This window comes from Cottoperca gobio, chromosome 14 (assembly GCF_900634415.1).
Source record: "Cottoperca gobio chromosome 14, fCotGob3.1, whole genome shotgun sequence".
Classification (NCBI taxonomy): domain Eukaryota; kingdom Metazoa; phylum Chordata; class Actinopteri; order Perciformes; family Bovichtidae; genus Cottoperca; species Cottoperca gobio.
In genome coordinates, this window is record NC_041368.1 from 1,930,168 (window position 1) to 1,949,894 (window position 19,727).

Consider the following 19,727-nt stretch of genomic DNA (forward strand, 5'->3'; position numbering starts at 1 on the left):
TTATCTGTGTAGGTGTGGTATGAGATGTGGAGGAAGTCAAAAAGTCTTCCAATATGAAATATACTAACACTGCCCATGTGTCTCCAGTGTTGTCCTTGATGTAATGTTGCCAGATAATTGTCATGGAAGGAACAGACACGACTGATAAAACATGGAGACCTCGCATGAAAAAGCAACACACAGTACTACACTCCCTGGAAGCTGCTCCAAAGAAATGAGCAAAGGCTTAGATCAGCAAATGTATTTTATTGTACATTTACAAAACAACAAGAGTACAAAAAAGTCAGTCCACAGACATGTTTCTGTTTGTTTTGGAAGGAGTATATGCAAATGTTATCTCACAACTGCAGCAAACAGTCTCTCAGACGAACAGGGGCGAGAGAGGAGCGGGAGGGGTTACAATCAAACTTTTATAAAGCTTGTCTGTCTGCTGGCACACTGGAACGTTTTGCAGCAGAAAAGCCAAAGGAAACATAGAAAAGTACGACATTCTTGCGGACTAGATGGGTGCAGGGGTCCCGGGGGGAAAGCGCTCGGGCTGAGGCGTCCTTCCAGGAGCGAGAACCCGCTCGTTTTGGCTTTTCTAACCGCCCCTCTTAACCAGCAAACACACTTTGTGCTTCATATTTTCCGTTGTTTAGCCATCACAACAAGAGAGTGCAACAGTAGTTAATGCTTTTCCAAAAAGTATACATTTTGACAAAAAGGTTGGCACATTCAAGAAGACATGAGCTTATTTATAATAACAGACTTTTTTTACATGTTTTGTTTTTTTATCCTCATAAATACAATATATGTCTCTTTCCCTGTATCCAGAGCCCACAAAATAACAGTACACACACAGGTATTTACAAATCAAAGGAGAGAAATGAACTCCATTGCTCATAAATAATCGTAGTAATACCAAAAAAACATGATGTAAAGTCTGTTGTTGCTTTCTTTCACAGCAAAACCCAAAAGCTTTCCTCCTGTCCAGCTCAGTGTGTCCACAGGGGAAAGATGGTGGATGAAGGAGGCATCAAAGGTGCACTGACAGAGTCCTTATCTCATTTCCTGGGAAGACAGAAGAAATATTTCAACATTACATAGAACACGGCAGCCGTCAGCGTATGTAATTATACTAAAGTTTTACAGACTGGTTAGTGCATTCCTACAGTTTTATACACTATAGTAATGTATTGAATCATATATTAATTATTGGATTGCTTGGATACGCTGAATATGTATTGTACTGGTTCAAACCAGAAGACTCATTCTGGCCATGCTTTTGAATCACAACTGTAATGACTGCTGTCAGGAATGAGTGTCAGGGACAATGACATCAATCTATTCTTCTCAATCTGAACCCCACTTCCCAATTCTTTACATTTGTACTAGTGTTTCTCAAAGCAGCATTTAAGAGCAAGTCTCTGCTGTGAAGCGCTTTTTAACTCTCCATGGTGGAGGATGCTGAAACACGTAATGTTTCTGTAAGCCATGCTGTATATCAAATACACACGGCTCACTAATAGTGAATGCTGTAAACCATACAAAGAAATTTGGACTCATTCAGTGTGAAAACAAGAGTTGTGCAGTTAACAGTCTACAGCTTTCAGCTCTCTGCCTTTGTTATTTAACGTTGCTGGGTGGAAGTCAGTTTAAGACGAGAAACTTTGATTCAGCTGCGACACACATCATTTGGTACAACACATATCTAGAAGTGACGGTTTGCAAGTTTAATGAATGTCCTTTCATCTCTGATGACTGTCATACTATCTTATATAAGCATACATCAAACAACGCAAATAAATAGCTGAGAACAGATAATGGAGACAGAAAACACATCATTAACAAAGTGGCAATATAATCTGCGAGGCAGAGGAGGACGATGAAGACAGAAACAACATCTAAAAGTTTAATCATTTTTATGTATGCTAGTTTAGTCTTATGTTCTTTATACCTCCGCCACGGAGGTAATGTTTTCTGCTTGGTTTGTTTGTCTGTGTGTCAGCAGGATTACAGAAGAACTACTGGAATACACCGAAGTCGGAAGAACGACTTCCGAACTCAGGAAGTGGGAACATCTGAGGAGCAAGTGAACTTGCACCATTGAACTTGCCATTCTAGTATTCTAATTACACATCATCATACTCATTTTACATCCAACATCACTGAACAGAGAGGATCAGTGTTCATGATAAGTGAATAGATGAATTATGGATTTAAGATTGAACAAAAAAATCTTTAGAAATTTCAAATTAAAAGCACCCGTTTAGCATGAACAAAGTTTGGTTTAGTGACGTTGTCCTCTTGTGTTACCCAGAATCTAACCAGCAGTCGAGTGTTTTTCTCATCCATGTCTATCCAATGCCGCTGATTCCATATGTGATATCCCCCTTCAGTGCACATGTGTATTGTGCCCCCAGCCTCAGAGCTGATGTAACACACCGCAGAACAGCAACAACTGCCTGGTTGTCCTCCGTGGTCAAAGGGCAAAGATAGCAGTCAGCAGCATGACAGGAGGAAGGGGTAACCTAACCCAGACTTCCTGTAGAAACACCCCAAACTTTATTGCAAAGCTTTCATGTCCCCGGCAAGGCGTGAAAAGGTCAGTAAGGGTCAGCGAGGGTCAGTGAGGGGGGTGAGGTGTTCCTTACTGCTCCACAGGGGGGTGACCTGAGAGGCACGAGATACAAGGGAGCTGTGTGTATGTGTGGAGAGAAAGTGAAAAGAGCAATTGTGTGTGTGTGTGTGTGTGTGTGTGTGTGTGTGTGTGTCCCTTTTACAAGTTGCTTTGCTACATTCCCATGTCAGATGTGCGTTGAGGTGAGCGTTGGCTGACCCATGACAGCCATCCTCTCTCCACACACACGCAGCTTTATGGTGACGCCTCAGGTTACTGCACTAAACTTAACGACTACAGCAGTAAAGGAAAGCATCAAAGCTGCTACACTGTCCATTTCTCATAAACTGCTTGTGTTGGCCAACTTGGTTCAATGTCATTTATTTTCAAATGAAATTCTAATGGTTTTCTTATAACTTGTTTGATTGTTGCTACGCAGGCAATTTAACTCATGTTGCCTAGAAGTAAAGAAAAAACAAGTAACTAATTATATTTACTATAACTACTTAGTAGTAAACTCAGAGTACAAGTTGTCATACCCATCCTGTCCAATGAACACCATGTTGGTGGAGGCCCTTTACTTTCACACTCACTCTCTGAAAGGAGTAGTGAGCTGACCTGCTCATCGGGAGCAACTTGGGGCTCAGAGTCTCACTCAAGAACACTGTGAGATGTGGACAGGAGGAGCCAGGGATCAAACTGTGTGATTAGTGGACAAGCTGCGTAAAGTGATTTACACAACTGTCTAGGCCTTCTATCAGCTACTACCTCCACAGTAATGTTGAGGGACATGTCAAACACAGTGTTGCCTCACTAGCATGAAACTCCTGCAGAGCTCTCCATTCGGCTGGCACAGCTTGTTCTGCCATAAAAGACACCAGCTTGTCGCAAGGGAGCTTGCAGGGGGTGCATTTAAAGGAGCGCTCCCACAGTGAAGTATGGCCTCAGAAGTGCACTCCAGAAAGAGAGCAGTGGGCGTGCACGCTGAACATTGTTTCCTACTGTTAAGCCTATTATGAGTAGATGTAATGGTGCATCTGTATGTATGAGCCTGTGTGTGTGTGTGTGTGTGTGTGTGTGTGTGTGTGTGTGTGCATGTGTGTGTGGGCAACAAGGGACTGTAGAAGCTCTTTTCATGAGCCTGCACGATAAGATTATGTGTGTTTTATGGAGTGCAAGTAATGGTATGTAGATAAAACTAAACCACATGAACCTTTCCCAGGCAGCAATACGCTTTGTAACCGTGCTCATAAATATCTAAAAGCATCAATTATTAAACCCATTTGCGGTGAAAAGAGAACATTTTTCTTTGCATAAAACCACAGTGGAATTATAAAATCATTTGCATTGCTTCATCTCACCTCGTTGTGTTTCCTGGCTGAGTTGAGCCCCCGGGAGCCGGTGGAGCCTCTGGATGAGGAGCTTCCTGTGGTCGAGCAGTTACTGGAGATCTGACTTCTGGAAAGGTAAGTGGCCTTACTGCTGTACGGCATCATCTCCTCATCTGAGAAGGAAATCAGCAGAGAAACAAGATGTTGTTAACAGTGAAGGCAGTGCAGTGTCTTAGTGTTACAATGAAGATGTTCTGCTGCAGAGAGCCATCATCACCTTGTCTTTTCATTTATGGCCACTAACTTAAGAATATAGCTGCATGTTATAAATGTGACACAGGCGTTAAGAAATTGATAATCTGGCAACCAGTCATGGACACAAATCTGTGTGTCTCACTTTACTGTGTAACACTTGAGGAGAAAATCCTGCAGTTCTCCAGTAGGGCATACTAGTACAGCATACATGTAAAGAGGCTACAAGTGAGCGTTGTTACAACACTGTACACATTATACTCTCAAGTCTTATCTTTTTATCCCATTTCTTCTATAGATCATGTGCATGTGACGTCACGCTTATTTCCCAACCCGTAAATCAGCCATGTTGGCTGATATATACAACCAAGACGGCGCCCGTTCACGTGTGAGTTGCTGCAACGCTTCGTAAGTTTCTTTGTATTTAAACGTCTAAGATTGAAAGAAAATGCCAATCGTGTGCGCAGTGTATAATTGTGGTCATAACGCTACTCGTGACCCAGAGAAACGGTTCTTTAGACTTCCTAAAATCATCAAAAACAACGATCCACAAAAGAGGGATGAATTACTGTCTACCAAACGCCGTAAGATGGTTTAGCAACATAACTCGTGAGGATTTAACAGAAGACAAAGCACAATTCACCCGTGTGTGTGGCGTCCACTTTATATCTGGTAAGAGCTCATGCTAAAGCTATGTTTTCAATGTTTACGTTAAACATTTGTGCTTATGATATACCCGAACACTGTAAGACCTTACTTCTCCATATCGCTGACTGGTAAATAAGGCACTTTCTTTACATGTGATGGCAGCCATTTGCTCTTTTCTTCTGTGCATGTTTTTGTTTGGCTTATTCTTGAGACTACTTCACTTGCGAAAAGCAAAGCACCAATGTGAGAACATGCTTCGCTTAATCCCGCCATACAATCACAGTGTGCGAGGATAACATCACCGCTCTTCTCACTCACAAAGCACAAACTCACGGCTTTAGCGTGTATGGGTCACGGCCGCAAATTTGGACTTTTTCCTCTGAATCCTGCTTTTGCAGAGGACTCCAGAGAGTCAAAATACTTTGAAGAAGTCGGAGTTGTATTGTTGTTGTTGTTCGCTTTAGATGCCATTGTTGATTTGTATATCATCCAACATGGCGTCGCACGCATACATTACACAGTTTTGTCACGTGTTTGCACGCGAAGAATAAGAACTGAAATATTTCAGGAAGATCCTGAAGATTCTGCTACCCTTAAACTAAATTCTGACTAAGGTACTACATACTGTCGGCTTGTTTCTGTCCCGAGCCTTTCCGCTGGTGGCTACTGCTGCTGTATTCGCTCCTCTCCAGGGATGACAGAGCGCCGTTCACCATGTTGCTGGCCTCCATGCACCCCTGGGGACCCGGCAACCTCTCCCCCCCTGGGGGCGGCTCTGGAGGTGGGGGCAGGTCTAAACAGAGAGAAATGGAGGGAAACACATGCATGAACAATGACTGAGTTCAGACTTTTTTCAGTTGATGCATTTGACCTCATTTTAGAGTTTCTGTTACATAATAGCTTTGTATTGCTTTAAAAGAAAGATTGAGAGCAGTTTTGTTATTGTTGTGTGTTTTCCCGTGTATAATAGAGTAGGAACCCGAGAGTACCAGTATTCTTTTCCTTTAGAAAATTACATTTCAATTAAAAAAAGTTAATTAAAAGGACTTTCTGTTTTTTTAAATAAGGGTTCTGATGGTGTGAGTTGCAGCCATGTGCTGTTAAATTAGTTTCAAGCTTACTGGATTCACAATGTCGTGCCACTTTAGATAATTATCATTTCCAATCTGTAATCTGGTTAATCTGGTCAACACAGGGTGTCTGCAGTGCGTCTGTGAAATATCATTACAGATCAAATCCACGTACATAAAAGGAACACTGGCCCCACATCTCGTCTTTGTGCCAGGTGCAGGTATTCAATCACAGATAGGGTTGCAGAATGTGTAAGAGCTGGATTATTTGGGTTTATTTATTCACTCACTGACAAAGAGCAATGAAAAGAAACAGAAAATCACAGCGGACATGAATTCCTCTTTTGCAGTAGAGCTGCATATTCAGCTCCTGAGAACACTCGATGTCCAACGACAGTGTCGTTGTCACTTTTATGCAAAATAACACCTTTTATCTGAACTGTCAATTATGAAAAACAGAAATGTAGCAGTTACTGTCCCTCTGAAGAGAACGTATTTGAGATGCACGCACCTCCTTGTACATCTCTTCTGTATGCTGAACTCTTAGACACCTTTTTTTTCACTCGAGATTTTTGGTTGGGATGGGTGCATGCTTCTGCTGGGGATGAGCGGCTGTGCACTGTATGAGGAGAGGGGAAAACAATCAGACATACTCAACAGACACGGAGCATTTTATGTATTCAATGCATATTTAAAACACAAACAGTGAGTCAACGCTGTGGTCTCACTGTTCTAGGGTGTTCTGCTTTCATGTTCTTCTTTTCTTATGCGCCTGTGTGTGTGTATGTGTGTGTGTGTGTGTGTGTGTGTGTGTGTGTGTGTGTGTGTGTGTGTGTGTGTGTGTAATGTGCAGGCTTGTATGCGTGAGCACACTGCCATTAACTTTACCGGGTGTAGTGCTGACGCTGTCTTCATTCAGAGCTGGCCCCTGGCTGTGGAGGCAGCGATGGGCAGGACTTTGGCACTGCAGCGTGCCAGCCTCTGATGAGCCGTGATGCTGTTGGCCGGAGAGGTTGGGGTTGGACTGGGTGAGTAGCGGGCTCGGTGCCTGGGGAACTGGCACTAGACCGCAGGCTAACCTTCTGCTATGGGAAGGAAGGGCAACGTGTTACTGGACTGAACGAATAGGAAGTTAAGTCACACAGAGGTTTGCAAAACTGTATAAATTGTGTATATTTTTTTTTATCCAGTTTCCGGTTCCTTGTATTGTGCCTGTTTTCTCCTGTTATAATTTTATCTGCATTATTGTTATTTAAAAAAGAATTTAACATCTGGCCAAGGGAACACCGGTCAATGAGCATTGGCACTGTAAAAGTAAAAGCAATAAATGTATTACAATGATGTAGTTTTTCCTGAATATGAACAAATTATTTTGGTTAAAGTGTCAAAATGCATTATTAAAGTGAGATTATGTATGTGTACACTTAGCATTTAAAGTTTGCTAACATTAGCCACTTTACACTTCTGCTCATACCAGATGTAATGAGGCTGTAGTGGCAAAGGTACATTTTATGGTTTGTGAATTTCACTTTTCATTTATAACAGTAAAACTGTGTTATTTTGTCTGCACAACGTTACATTGCTTTAAAGTCAAAGGTACAATATGAACACAACCATCAGCTGGCAGTTAATGCCGAGCCTCTTCACGTACCGTGACAGCTGCTGGCTGTCTAGTTGGTTGAGGCGTGGGATGTCATGGGGGGCTCGGGGCTCCTCGTGAGGCGACGGGGTGAGTGTGGCGGTCGACTGGTGACTGTAGGAGGTGGCTGGAGAGGAGGCGTTGTTCCTCTGTGGGGGAGAGGGTCCATCCTCGCAGCCCTCCATCAGATAGGTCCTCTCAGGGAGGGGGGGACACCACTCTTCATCTGAGCTACACAGACAAAGAGGAGTGTTACAGCTAGATGATACAGTAAGATATGTAGATGTAGGTGTGTGTTCCTATCAACACATTGTTTAGAGGTCTATTGTCTGGCTGGTGCCTTCAGTTCTAACAAAATATGAAGCTACTTAAACATTAATGCTGTTCTTTCAGGCTCGACTCAAGTTAGAGGGCCTTGCCGTTGGCAAAACTGCAGGAGGCTAAGCTTCTACTTGGGTGGGATTGCTGCTTCGAGCGTTATACTGAATGATCGTTTGCTCTGAGGTTGCAGAGAGTGGCTGGTAAGGAGGAACACAGCACATGGTGTTTTAAGGGTGGGGGAAACAGTTTAATCACTAAAGCTATTGACAGACACTAAGGTAATTGAGTTGTTAAAGCCAGAGGCATAAGAGCCTTGTGGGGTTCAACACTTAATGTGCCTGTTAAAGGTGACTAGTCTACAAGATGGTGGAGCAATGTACTCATTTATAGAGATATGTGAAAGGGAGGGAATCTGACTCACCCTATGTCCATGTCCTCGTGCTCTGGGGGCAGCTTGTCCGGCTCACACTGTTCCAGCTCACCAGTGGGGGGAGGTGGGGGCAACGCCTCCATCCAGGTCAGAGACGGTGTCTTGACAGCCTTACCCATCGCCTTCTGCTTGGGCTTACCTATAAAACAGACAGAGAAACACAATGATTCACTTGAAGAAGATACTTTGTCACATTGAGCCAATTCATCATGAGCATAATTGACAGAAGACACACATGCCAGCATGGCTGAAAGATAATAATGTGGGTATGAAAGAAGGGTAAAAACTAGGTGTAAAGTCAAAGGTGTCGTCTTCAAATTGCACCAGCAACCTGAAAACCTTCAGTTTAATATCACACACAATAGCAGGAAGTCCTCATATTAAGAAGCTGGTACTTGCTTGACTAATCATTTAAACTCTTAATGCATTATAGATAAATGTGAAAATAGTACAGGAAACTCATGGGTTATAAAACCAGAACAAGAAAAGTCATGCAGTCATCATATTATTTGAACAGCTTAAGAAAAAAGAAAGCTCTTTGATATAATTTTCATAGTCTGGAAGCCACTGGGAGTGTGGAATGAGACGTAGGGTCAGTAGAGCTGATGGCTCTGGAGGTATAATAGGAAGTGATGAGATGCAAAATGGTGGCAGATAATGCATTGCTTTTGAAAGGAACTAAACACAAGCTGAACTGGTTCTGCTGCCCTCCTCACCATTGCAGCGGTCTGGCTGGGCGTACTGAGCTCCAGACGGCCCTGGCTGGGTGATCCAGTGTCCGTCATCCAGCTGCTCGCCACTGTGGGCCGACGCCTGCGTCTGGTTGGTGAAAGGCATGATGGAGGTGGAGGCGTAGGGAGTGGTGGAGGTGTGCTGGGCGTAGGTGAAGTTGTGTAGGTCTTCATTGGTGGCGTTGATGGTGCTGTAGATGGGACCTTCGGTGGAGCCGCCCATGCTGTACTTTTCTGTCTGATTCAGGTAGTTGGAGATTCCAGCTTCTACACAGGGATGGAGGTCATATTTAGCACAATAATACAAACACAGGTGTTCACATACTGTGTCTCCCAAAAGATTCTGTCCTACCATTGTAATATCGCTCAGCTGTGTCATGATTGGTGGTGCAGCAGTTGACTGCCTCTTTACCGCTGTGGACCAGGTTGGTGGTGGGCCAAGAGTCTGCCAGCCATGGGTAGTTGCCCATGTTGCCTCCCAGCAAGCCGGGCCTACAGAGACATTCTGGCATTACTTCAAGACACGGTGCGACACAGTACAACAGCAACAGCAAAGAAAAAGCTGGATAGACAGTGAGAAACATTTACAATAATCAGTCCAGTCTATAGATTACTGTGAACTCTAACAGTATACTGATAGATAACAAGATATAAATGGGGGAGATTATTTAATTACCTTCCATTGAGTCCTGTTCCCTCTCCATGAGGGAAACCAACTGCAGAAGACGGAGAGAAACAGAGAGTGATGAGAGGGAGAAACGGACTCGGGGATGATACAGTGCTTTTCAAAAATGCTTATTTTCAAGATCAGCTGTTCTCATTTGCAAATGCACATTGCAATCATTTTTAATGGTTATTCTTCCCTTTTTTGTTAAATAAATCAAATGTATAAATATGAAATGCCTTGGGCTGCAATCTGAATTCCACCTTAGGTCATTTCCACACCTTCCACAATGAAACATCAGAAACAGAGTGGGAACTATATCTCCTTCTACATGTCAGTCATTCTCCCTGACCTGCTGGCGTGTAGGCGAAGGAGGCAGTGTAGTGGCTCAGCTCCTTCCTCTTCTTGCGCCGGCAGTAGATCCAGACGCTGAAGCCCATGAGGATGACCCAGCAGGCTCCCCCAATGCCGGCAATGAATGCCGGCTGCTTGACCACATCGGTGATCTGCTCGGCCAGACTCACGCTGCCCTCCTCACCGCCGTCGCTGGTGCCACCGCCGCCGCCAGGCATGGAGGGCTGTTCAGTTGGCCGCTCTGGGGAAAGAAAACGGGAGGGAGGGCAAAATATGATAATAATTAGAACTGAGAGACAACTACAGATCATTTCACCATCTTTGTTGAAATGTTGTGTTAACCATCCAGTGTATTTCATATTGTATAGCCAAACAATAGAAACTGAATGTATAATGTTAGACAGTAATAGTATTTATAGGATTTTCATTCATTTTGTATGCATGTGGTCAAAAACCAAAGGTTTGGACTGATTCAAATGTTGACCTGATGATGATATTAAAGCGACTTAAGCTCTTAAGAAGAAAAGTGGATGAATCACTCAAATGATCAAGATTCATCCTCTGGGACCATACATGTGTGATGATGACAGACAGCCATCTATTGGGCAACAGCGCTAGCATCGCTAACAATATAAACAGAAAGCAAAGATGCTGACATCATTTTTAAATGAACTTAACTTTTCTAAATGTTTGCATCTCGGCCCACTCTTATTTACACAGCTGTTTTTGTCATGGACTTACTGATGAGCACAGACACCGGCTGACTGCGGGTGCCTGTGCCGGCGCTGGTCACAGCTGCCACCTCCACCTGGTAGAGCACGCCGGGCATCAGGCCTTTCAACGCTGTGGACAAGGTGTTTCCGTCCACCGTCCTGTTGATGTAGTAGCGTGTCTGGTTGTCGCCGCCGCTGCCCACACACCAGACCTGATGGGATACACAATGTTGGCATCGCATTTATTATGCAGCACATTTCCCTGCTTAGTTTTTGTGACACTTCAGTTATTTGTATTTTCATTCTCAGATGAAACATCTAAATATAGGCTGCAATATTTCATCAGTGTGATCAGTGATATTCTCTGTGTTAAATGTACAGCAGTCATTGAACCTGACCACTAACCAGTGTGCAGTACAGTTTTAGGATTGATCTTTCCCTTTGACAAGGTTTTTATCTCTGCATGGAACCAGAATGAACTAAATATTATATATTTATTCTATATATCTAAATTTACAATACATATATTTAAAGGCAGTTTTCAGTGTTGTTGAGTCAGAAACCTCCACTTCAGCAGCACTTACTTACATACACCAAACGTTCCACTTTCACTCTATATTCTGAAGTTTTGTACAGAGAGCTTTGTTCACACGTCATTCAGAGCTTCATTTATACACTTATTACTAAAAACTTGCTGGAAATTGACTTTTTATGGCTGTTGACAGCATTTTCTGATTTACAGAATGATACAAAGAGAGATCCAAAATCCTCTCTGTAAAAACCTTTAACTCTAATATGTGAACAAATGAAACCTGCTTTATTCACATTTCTATTCCGGAAAGGTGTGTACATGAACACACATTTAATAAGATGATGCATCATTTGCATATTAAACCACATCATTTTAGAAAACTTGTAATACAACATATAATTGCCTTAATGTAAGTAATCGACTGAATTCTGAACCCTATTCAATTGGGGTGACCTTTGCACTCTTTTCACACGTGCTTATGTGTATTTATTTCCTTGTCAGGTGTTTGGCGCTTGTTGCCTTGAAATATAACAGTGACACTGCTTGCGTGTCACACTTGTGACTGGACCCGGCTGAGGTGTTTACCCTGTACTCCTGGATGATGCCGTTCTGCATCTCGCTGGGTGGAGGCTCCCAGGAGACGCTGATGCTGGAGCTGTTGCTTAGCTTCACTGTTACCACGGTAATAGCTCTGGGTGGGGCACTGGGGACTGTGAGAGGTGGGGGACAGCATTTCATCAACATACTTATAGTGAGCACAGTGACTGCAGTAATCATGACAAGTGAGTACAAAACATTTCAACTGAAAACTGCTCAAGTTAAAGAAAGAGAGCATAGTAAAAACACAAGTCAAGGAACATGAAAGTGAGCTGTAGCAGGAGGGGAAACTAACTTTTATCGAGTGCTTTAAAAATGTAATGTATTTTTTTCCCATACAAAGATACTCAGGCAGGCCTTATTTTTAATCTCGAGTTTGGATCAACTAATACAAAGCTGCTGAAAACTTCAGGCTGCAAAAATCACTGTGTGGAAGCTGAATTGAATGAAAAAAGGGATCAATATAAATGAACCCAAATTGTAGAGGATATAAAATTAACCGCAGAATGAGATAACATTACTGAGATTCATGTGGTGTCAGACGGGCTAATGAACAGCCATTTTCATGGCCCCGCAATGTCAGAGAAAGCCTATCCTATTTTATTAAAAGACGTTTTCTTATGTTTCAGAAGTCACCAGATGAATTACCCTCTTCTGGGGTTCGAACCAGTAAAGTTCGGCTGTCCTTTCCCTGGAATTCATCGAAATAGGGACGGATCTTTATCTCGTACTCAGTTCCTTTGAGCAGGCTGGTGAGGATGGTGCTGCGTTCGGAGGGGGAGTTGATGTCCTGGAGGAGCCAGGTTCCACCGCTGGGACGGTAGAAGAGGCGGTAGCCCTGGACGTACTGAGACTGACGGTCAACCTTGAAGAATTGACAATCGGGAAATTATAAAAAGATGAGAGAGAAGAGAGGTGGAGATGAAGTGAAATGGTTAATTCCTCCATTCTCTACCTCTAACTGAACCCTCAAATGCTCCTTCCCTAAATAAAACAAGGAGCCACTCACAGTCCAAGACACTCGTATGGAAGATGTTGTAAGTGTGACGGGCTCTTGCAGCTGCACGGCCACCTCTCCCAGCTCCCTTTGCACCTGCCTGTGGTCCACTCCCTGACCCGTAGGACTCACATCTGAGGGAAACGCACATATTCACTTCTCTGCTACCAATGCATGAGCATACATGACTGTGGTGTTTCTCACACTTCTAGAATCATGTTACATCTGGTGTGAGAGGAACAAACTCACCTTGTGTTCTGACAGGCTCAGAGATGGGGCTCGGGTCACTCAGGCCGTAGGCGTTGACAGCTCTGACAATGAACAGGTAGATGGTGTTGGGGAGAAGGCCGGTGATTGTGTGCGTTTCCATCTTGACCATGTCTGCTACAGTCTGCCATGTGCTGCCTGCTGATTGGCTGTGTAAGGATAGAAGAAACATAGTGAGGTACAGACTAGGATATTTACCAACCAAATGTTATCCGTAATCTAAGACAACGCAGGTACTAATGTGCCTTCTCACATTACATGTGGTTTCACTGCTGCTACATTACACTGTATCTCATGCGTAACAGTAACACTTCACTGGAGCATTACATATTCATTTATCATGCCCATCCTTGCAGAATAATCAGGAAGATGTACTTAAAGTTATGTTTTGTAACTTTTATAAAAATAACCTTTTGTCATTTTTGCTCGAACTGCCTGACAGAAGTGCATGAGATGGATAATCTCTTCCTCTGCCTCCTGCTACTCCTCCTGATGCTGTTCACAGACTCCAGTGCAAACAACCAATCAGAGACTCCTAGGCTGATATACTAGTAAATAAACTGGATAGTATAGTATTACATATTTAGGTAATTATTACTCATGCAATACTGTGTAAGATTGCTCTGAGCCACTTTGTATTTGTGTGATTTATAGAGGCAAGGCTGTGTGTGAACATCAGCTAGTGGACTGTGAGGAGATAAAGTGTATTGAATTAGAATCGCTGACTCCACCTTTAAGTATAGTACTTATAAATGTGAATGCCTGTGTCTGCTGATGCTTCTTACTACATTCAGCGGTGCTTTGCGACGCTGATTTGATGTGCAGCTACACAGTTTAACTAAGAAGATCTCCAGGCAATAGCAGGATCTATTTTTGGCTTCCTTTAATATTTTCTATCTGGTAAACAATGGCAGATGTGAGCAAAGTCACTCCGTACAGAGAACTTTGTGATCATTAGAAGATCTCCAAATAATACGATTTGCTGTCCTGCTGAATAACGTAATGAGGCTTGTAAGAAGGCCCAGCTGCCAGCAGGAAATGAGGGCATGTTCTCAGCCTTGTGGCACTCCCCCAGATGCATTACCCCTCCACCCTTCAACCCCATTCCCCTCTTCCTTTTTCACTATGAATGTACTGTCACCTTGGCAGAGCAGCAGTCACAAAGGCCTCCTCAACCATTTGTTTGACACGTTTAGATTTTCCTCAAGGGTACTGTGTGGGTTTGTGGTGAACTAGCTTCAGTGCCAAACTGCACAATTAGACCAAAGAGGAAAACGACTCATGAATACTCATCATGTCATCTCATTTGGTGTGTGCGTGTGCGTGTGCGTGTGCGTGTGCGTGTGTGTGCGTGTAGGCTGAATTCAAGGTAACTTTGTGGAGGAGATGCTCAGAGGGAGTTCACACACAAGGCTGTGGCCCCAGAATAGAAAATGAATGCAGTCTCACCAGGATAATGGAAGTCTGTCTTTGTACATTAAATAAACACTATTACACACACACACACACCTAGCTCTTCCCTGTGCTCCTACAAACACACCATAGCACCTCAGGCAAGGAAATGTTATTGCAAACATCCCCCCGGTCCCCTTTAGCTGCTTTATGGAGAATTGGTTTGCGTTCCTTGGAAACGCTCTGCCGCTGCCATGGAACACGGTGGACTTCTAGATCTGATAAAGCTCTGCCGGTGTTCCCCTCTTTATCGAATTGGCAGGACAGATTTTCCCGTAACGCTGTCTAAGTTTATCTTCCCTCTGTGGAGCCACCCATCCCGCTCAGCTAAAGCTACTGTCCCCCTAATTAATCCAAGGTGGACGTCCTCTCAAGTGGCAGTGCCTTAAATTCCTGTGGATCTGCATTCAGGCTCATGAGTATCCATGAAGGACAAGAGAGTCCTTTCACATGTTTGTACCTATGAACTGTATGTATGTGCCGGAGCACAAGCAAAGTTTTATCATAGTGATGTCATCCATTGTTTTTACCTGGCCTAACGTGAAATGTTACATTCCTTTTAGTTTAGAGTATTATTTTCAAGGTCTAATAATAATGAATACATTTGGCACCTGACTATCTTTAAAGAATGTCATTAATCTGGGATACAGTGAAGGTCCTAAAATGAAAAAGGTTTTCTATTTTAACACTTTTACATTAAAATTGTGGAAAGAAGAATGCAGCCTTGACTGCTAAAAAAAGAAGAGGAATGATTAGCAGAAAAAGCATACTAGTAAAGCAGTGAAGGCTCTCTGATTTAATAATCCTCGAGGACCGGGAAGACACACAGATCAGCTGAAAACAAAGTGTCCATTCGTGATTTTGCACCGGCCTTTTACGTAGCTTAGATTTAGCAAAACTCACCTGAAGGCTTCGATGATGTAGGAGGTGACGGCGGCTCCACCCTCGTGGGCGTTGGGTTGCCAGGTCAGAGAGACACTGTTCTTGGACACATCTGTGACTATGGGTTTGTGTGGCGGACCTGGCAACTGGAAGGGCTCTGTGGCCTGAGCTACTGAGGAGTCTGCACTCTCTGGATGGAGAGGAGCGGAGGAAGAAACAAAGAGGAGGATAACGAGGAGTTTATATTATAAATGTTATATTATATATATATAAATGTAATCCCGCTAATGTTGACCGAACATTTGCATCACTGTCGCTCTGGGCTGACTTCAATCACTAACAGACTTTACAATTTTGCTTTTCACTTAATCTTTTGGATATTAACTAACTTATCTCTCAGTCACACTGTGGTGTCATCAGGGCAGCTTGTTAGTTAAATTGGTACTCATGAAATCTCTACAGCTTGAATTATTTTGAGTACTAATCCCTGATGGGCTGTGGAGAACATAAAAAGGGCATGGCCTCACAAAGCAGAGCGTGTATATTTTGTGTCAAATCATTGATTGATTTAGTAAGTAGGCATGTAATAAGCCGGATAATGTACAGCGAGCAGGCCATTAGTGCAAACTAAACCTGATCATTTCACAATAATGATGAACATATTCCTTACTTTTGATACAATAGAGCAGACCGACATCACGCTTCACATTCAGACATTCACAGACACATTTATATTTGCAGTCTGAACAGCGACAGCCTCACGACCAGCAGGGGTTAATGTTTCAGTTAGACTCAGCATTGTTTCATTTGAGCAGTTAAATAGTCCCAAGGAACCTTCTTACTTTTTAAAGAAATGACTTCTCTGTGCACAAATGTTCTTATCTGCTGTCACACTATAACTACAACTACTAACTAATCATTTCATTGCTGTTGATTAAAACAGTAAAGTAAAGACAGAGATTATTTCAACAAAACTGTCCGAAAATGCCGTTTTCAGCCTCCCAAATATGGAGATTTCCTGCTTTTCTCTATTTTATATACCATATTAAACTGAATATATTTGGGCTATTTTGGGATAGATATGTTTTACTATTTTCTGACATTTTATAGACCAAATGATTAATCAAATAATCTAGAAGTTAATGTGCAAAATAATTGCCCTAGTGATAATCAGGATTCTGTTTTCAGCTGTATAAAAAATCATTTGTCATTTGCATGTATTTAAATCACGCAGAGACAATTTACCTTTCACTGTAAGCACTCCACTCCAACTCGTCTCACCACTGGAGCTGGAAGCCAGGCAGGTGTAAACCCCAGAGTCCGTTTCCTGGCAACAGTAAAATGTGTATCATTAGCTCAGTGTGTGAGCGTGTGTGTGTGTGTGTGTGTGTGTGTGTGTGTGTGTGTGTGTGTGTGTGTGTGTGGGTGTGGGTGTGTGGATGTGTGTGTGAGAGTGAGTGTGTGTGAGACCATGATACAATGTTAATGTACCCATTACCAGTGATTGAGACTAAATGTCATATCTCTCCAAGCAGAATGTTTGTACTCAGAATACTGAGCAGAGGGAAGTTGGCGTGGATGAAAAGCCGGCAGAACAGAGAGCTGTTCTTCATACGGAGCCGACCACGTGACTTTTCCCTTTCACATCAAAATAAGATTGGCTTTTTAGTATGAGCAGCTCGAGAGCTCACATCGGTGCCAATATATTAAAAAAGCGCATCTATAACTCACCAGTCCTCACCTTTTGACTTTCTGTCTCTTTTCTATGATTATTATGAGGTTAAAGAAGAAACCTCTCACAGATTCTATCATACAAGTGTTTGAGATGGAAACTACGCGCAGGGTTACGGATGTATAGACGGATATAGGAACATGACAGGGTGGTGATGGTCTAGTGGTCTAGTGGTACTCCTTCCAAACAAAACACTAGAAGGTTGGGAGTTCAACACCAGAGCTGCCACCTTTGTTCCCTTGAGCAAGGTACTTAACCCTGAGCTGCTCCAGGGAGACTGTCCTGTACTTAGTTCAATGTAAGTTGCTCTGGATAAGAGCGTCTGATAAATGACCTGTCATGTAATAATGTAATGTAACATCATATACAGCTGAAGGCAATTCAAAAGATGCCATTTGCATTATTTGGATGTGAAGTGACAGCATGGCTGTGGATATAACTACACCATTAAATTATATTATAATATAATAAATTAATATATTATGATCTCATTTCGGTCAATCATTTCAAAGTAAAACGCAGCATTCAGCCAGTACATTGGGTTTGTTTATCTAAATCTGTTTGACATTATTTTTTCATAGTGCTTCTCTTGGGCATCAAATATTGTTAATTGCATATGAATATTTACATTCTCATTAGGTACCTTAACACAACATCTGCTTTAATGAACTGCTTTTACTTTACATTTTCTCAATTGCAGATATTACATTTTTTTCATAAATGACATATTCTCAATGGACCTTTTTGAAGTTAAAGCTAAAGTCAAGCTGGTGGCTTTTATGTTCTCGTGTGATTCCTGCACGGCAGAGGAGGAGCGTTAAAGGAAGGATCAAAGGACAGAATTTTAATGACCAGCTAGAGGTCTAGAAATTTCTGAGGCGCCAGTCTTTCTACTCAACAGCTACTTAGCATTCTGGACAGGCTATGAGCAGATGTAATTAAGAGGTGTGTGATAAATGTGCATGTGTGTGTGCACATGTGAATGCAGACTATCACATTTTTGGGGAGGCAAGCCAAAAGCTAGACGGCTGTGAAATTGCTTACAACAGAAGGGGATGTTGGGGGTCTCTACACTGGGGAATGTGACACAGAGGAACATTTCTTTCTTTCTTTCTGTCCTTCTTTCACTTTCAGTTCCAATCCATCCTTCATTTAAGATGCAGAATGGTCTGTAGCTATACACGGCCACCAGGAGATTGTCAAGTGATTGGAAGTCTACTTACTACAGGTGTTAATTATACTGCAGCACTAAGCCTGTTCTGGATTAAACTAATTGTGGACATGCAGCAGAAATAAATCTCTCGCTGTATGGTGAATGAGGGGAAATCTTACGTAAAGCCACCGGTGCCGACGCTGAGCGCTCCGGCAAAAAAGACAGGGTGCCCCTCAAAGAAGTTGAACCGGGCTCAACTTTGTGACACATTGTCATCCATCAATCACGTGCAAATGCTCATTCCTGGTATATTTCTTGTAGATGAAGTTTTTCAACTGCTTCCCTCATGTGACCATCGCAACAGCAGATCAAATCAAAAGATACAAACAGCTGTGCAGCGTCAGGTTCATTCAGTGTCTGATGAACCTTCATCTGTTACTCCAACTGGATTATTATTTCACCATCTCTCTGTTACCCGAAACAATACGCCATTACCAAAGCCCCTTGCATTTTTGTTGCCAAGTAACGCGCCAACAAATGTAGCAATGCACCAGCAAAATACATATACTTTATTTAACATGTTTGGTTGGTCTCAAAGATACAAGTGCTTACTTTAAATGCACCATGCTAATGTTTTAACACTAGTGATGTTGTAGAGCAATGTTTTGATGGGTGTGCCCTTTTGTCATTGACCAACTCTTGCACATTCATGCCATAAGTCGACATATTTCTGCCGAGTACAAAGGGCAGTCGCGCATGTCAACTACTGGTGGCCTTAAGAGTTAGCAGTGCAGCAAGTAAAACAGGCAACAAGAAGAAAAATACAGCAAGAGATGCGAACAATGCAGGTTTCCAAACAACACCAAATAAAGGTTTTAGATCAATTATAAATGGTGCGTGTGGTTGTACAGGTGTGTGTGGGAGTGTTATGGGGAATTTTTATTCGTTTTTCATCTGTTTTGCTGCAAGAGGCTTCAGTCCTCTGTAGATCATCAATTTACATGCAGACCCAATCCACCGCAAACACAATCAGCCTTCCCTTATTCACTTATTCTGCGAACACCGCCCATATTACTCCCATTGAAAACCTTATACATTATGCAGAGGATGTGCAAGGCAGAGCCTATCATGACTAATGCCTCGCTGAGCGGTGTGCACGTACATGTGCACGTCTGGGCCTTCTCATCAGTAACGCTGACACAGGAATTACTCAAGCCTAAGTGGCTTGTCAGAGCATTCTGCAGGACATGGGACAGGTGACTCTCCATCCCATACAACATCCCTCGCTGCTCCTCCTCTCTTTCTATACGCTCTGACCTTGAGTTGACCTGTGTGGGCCGGCTGATGCTGCCTCTGTCTG

At 42.8% G+C, this 19,727-nt stretch overlaps 1 protein-coding gene across 4 annotated transcripts in view; it reads right to left on the reverse strand.

The window, feature by feature from the left end:
- Positions 1–226: 226 nt before the first annotated feature.
- The window catches only part of robo3 (roundabout, axon guidance receptor, homolog 3 (Drosophila)), a 75,205-nt gene continuing 55,704 nt past the window's right edge, over positions 227–19,727 (reverse strand). For 2 of the 4 annotated variants that reach the window (XM_029447707.1, XM_029447705.1), the window contains 18 exons: positions 16,728–16,809; positions 15,504–15,672; positions 13,131–13,297; positions 12,894–13,015; positions 12,533–12,749; positions 11,873–11,997; positions 10,784–10,967; positions 10,041–10,283; positions 9,701–9,740; positions 9,377–9,516; positions 9,010–9,291; positions 8,285–8,432; positions 7,555–7,773; positions 6,792–6,985; positions 6,415–6,522; positions 5,459–5,626; positions 3,964–4,106; positions 227–1,053 (listed from right to left, as the gene is read on the reverse strand). In XM_029447707.1, coding sequence (XP_029303567.1) covers positions 1,042–1,053; positions 3,964–4,106; positions 5,459–5,626; positions 6,415–6,522; positions 6,792–6,985; positions 7,555–7,773; positions 8,285–8,432; positions 9,010–9,291; positions 9,377–9,516; positions 9,701–9,740; positions 10,041–10,283; positions 10,784–10,967; positions 11,873–11,997; positions 12,533–12,749; positions 12,894–13,015; positions 13,131–13,297; positions 15,504–15,672; positions 16,728–16,809 — 2,763 coding nt within the window. In that variant the 3' untranslated portion in view covers positions 227–1,041. Of the gene's footprint in view, positions 1,054–3,963; positions 4,107–5,458; positions 5,627–6,414; positions 6,523–6,791; positions 6,989–7,554; positions 7,774–8,284; positions 8,433–9,009; positions 9,292–9,376; positions 9,517–9,700; positions 9,741–10,040; positions 10,284–10,783; positions 10,968–11,872; positions 11,998–12,532; positions 12,750–12,893; positions 13,016–13,130; positions 13,298–15,503; positions 15,673–16,727; positions 16,810–19,727 lie in introns of all 4 variants that reach the window. The other 2 variants (XM_029447706.1, XM_029447704.1) reach the window with 1 other exon arrangement.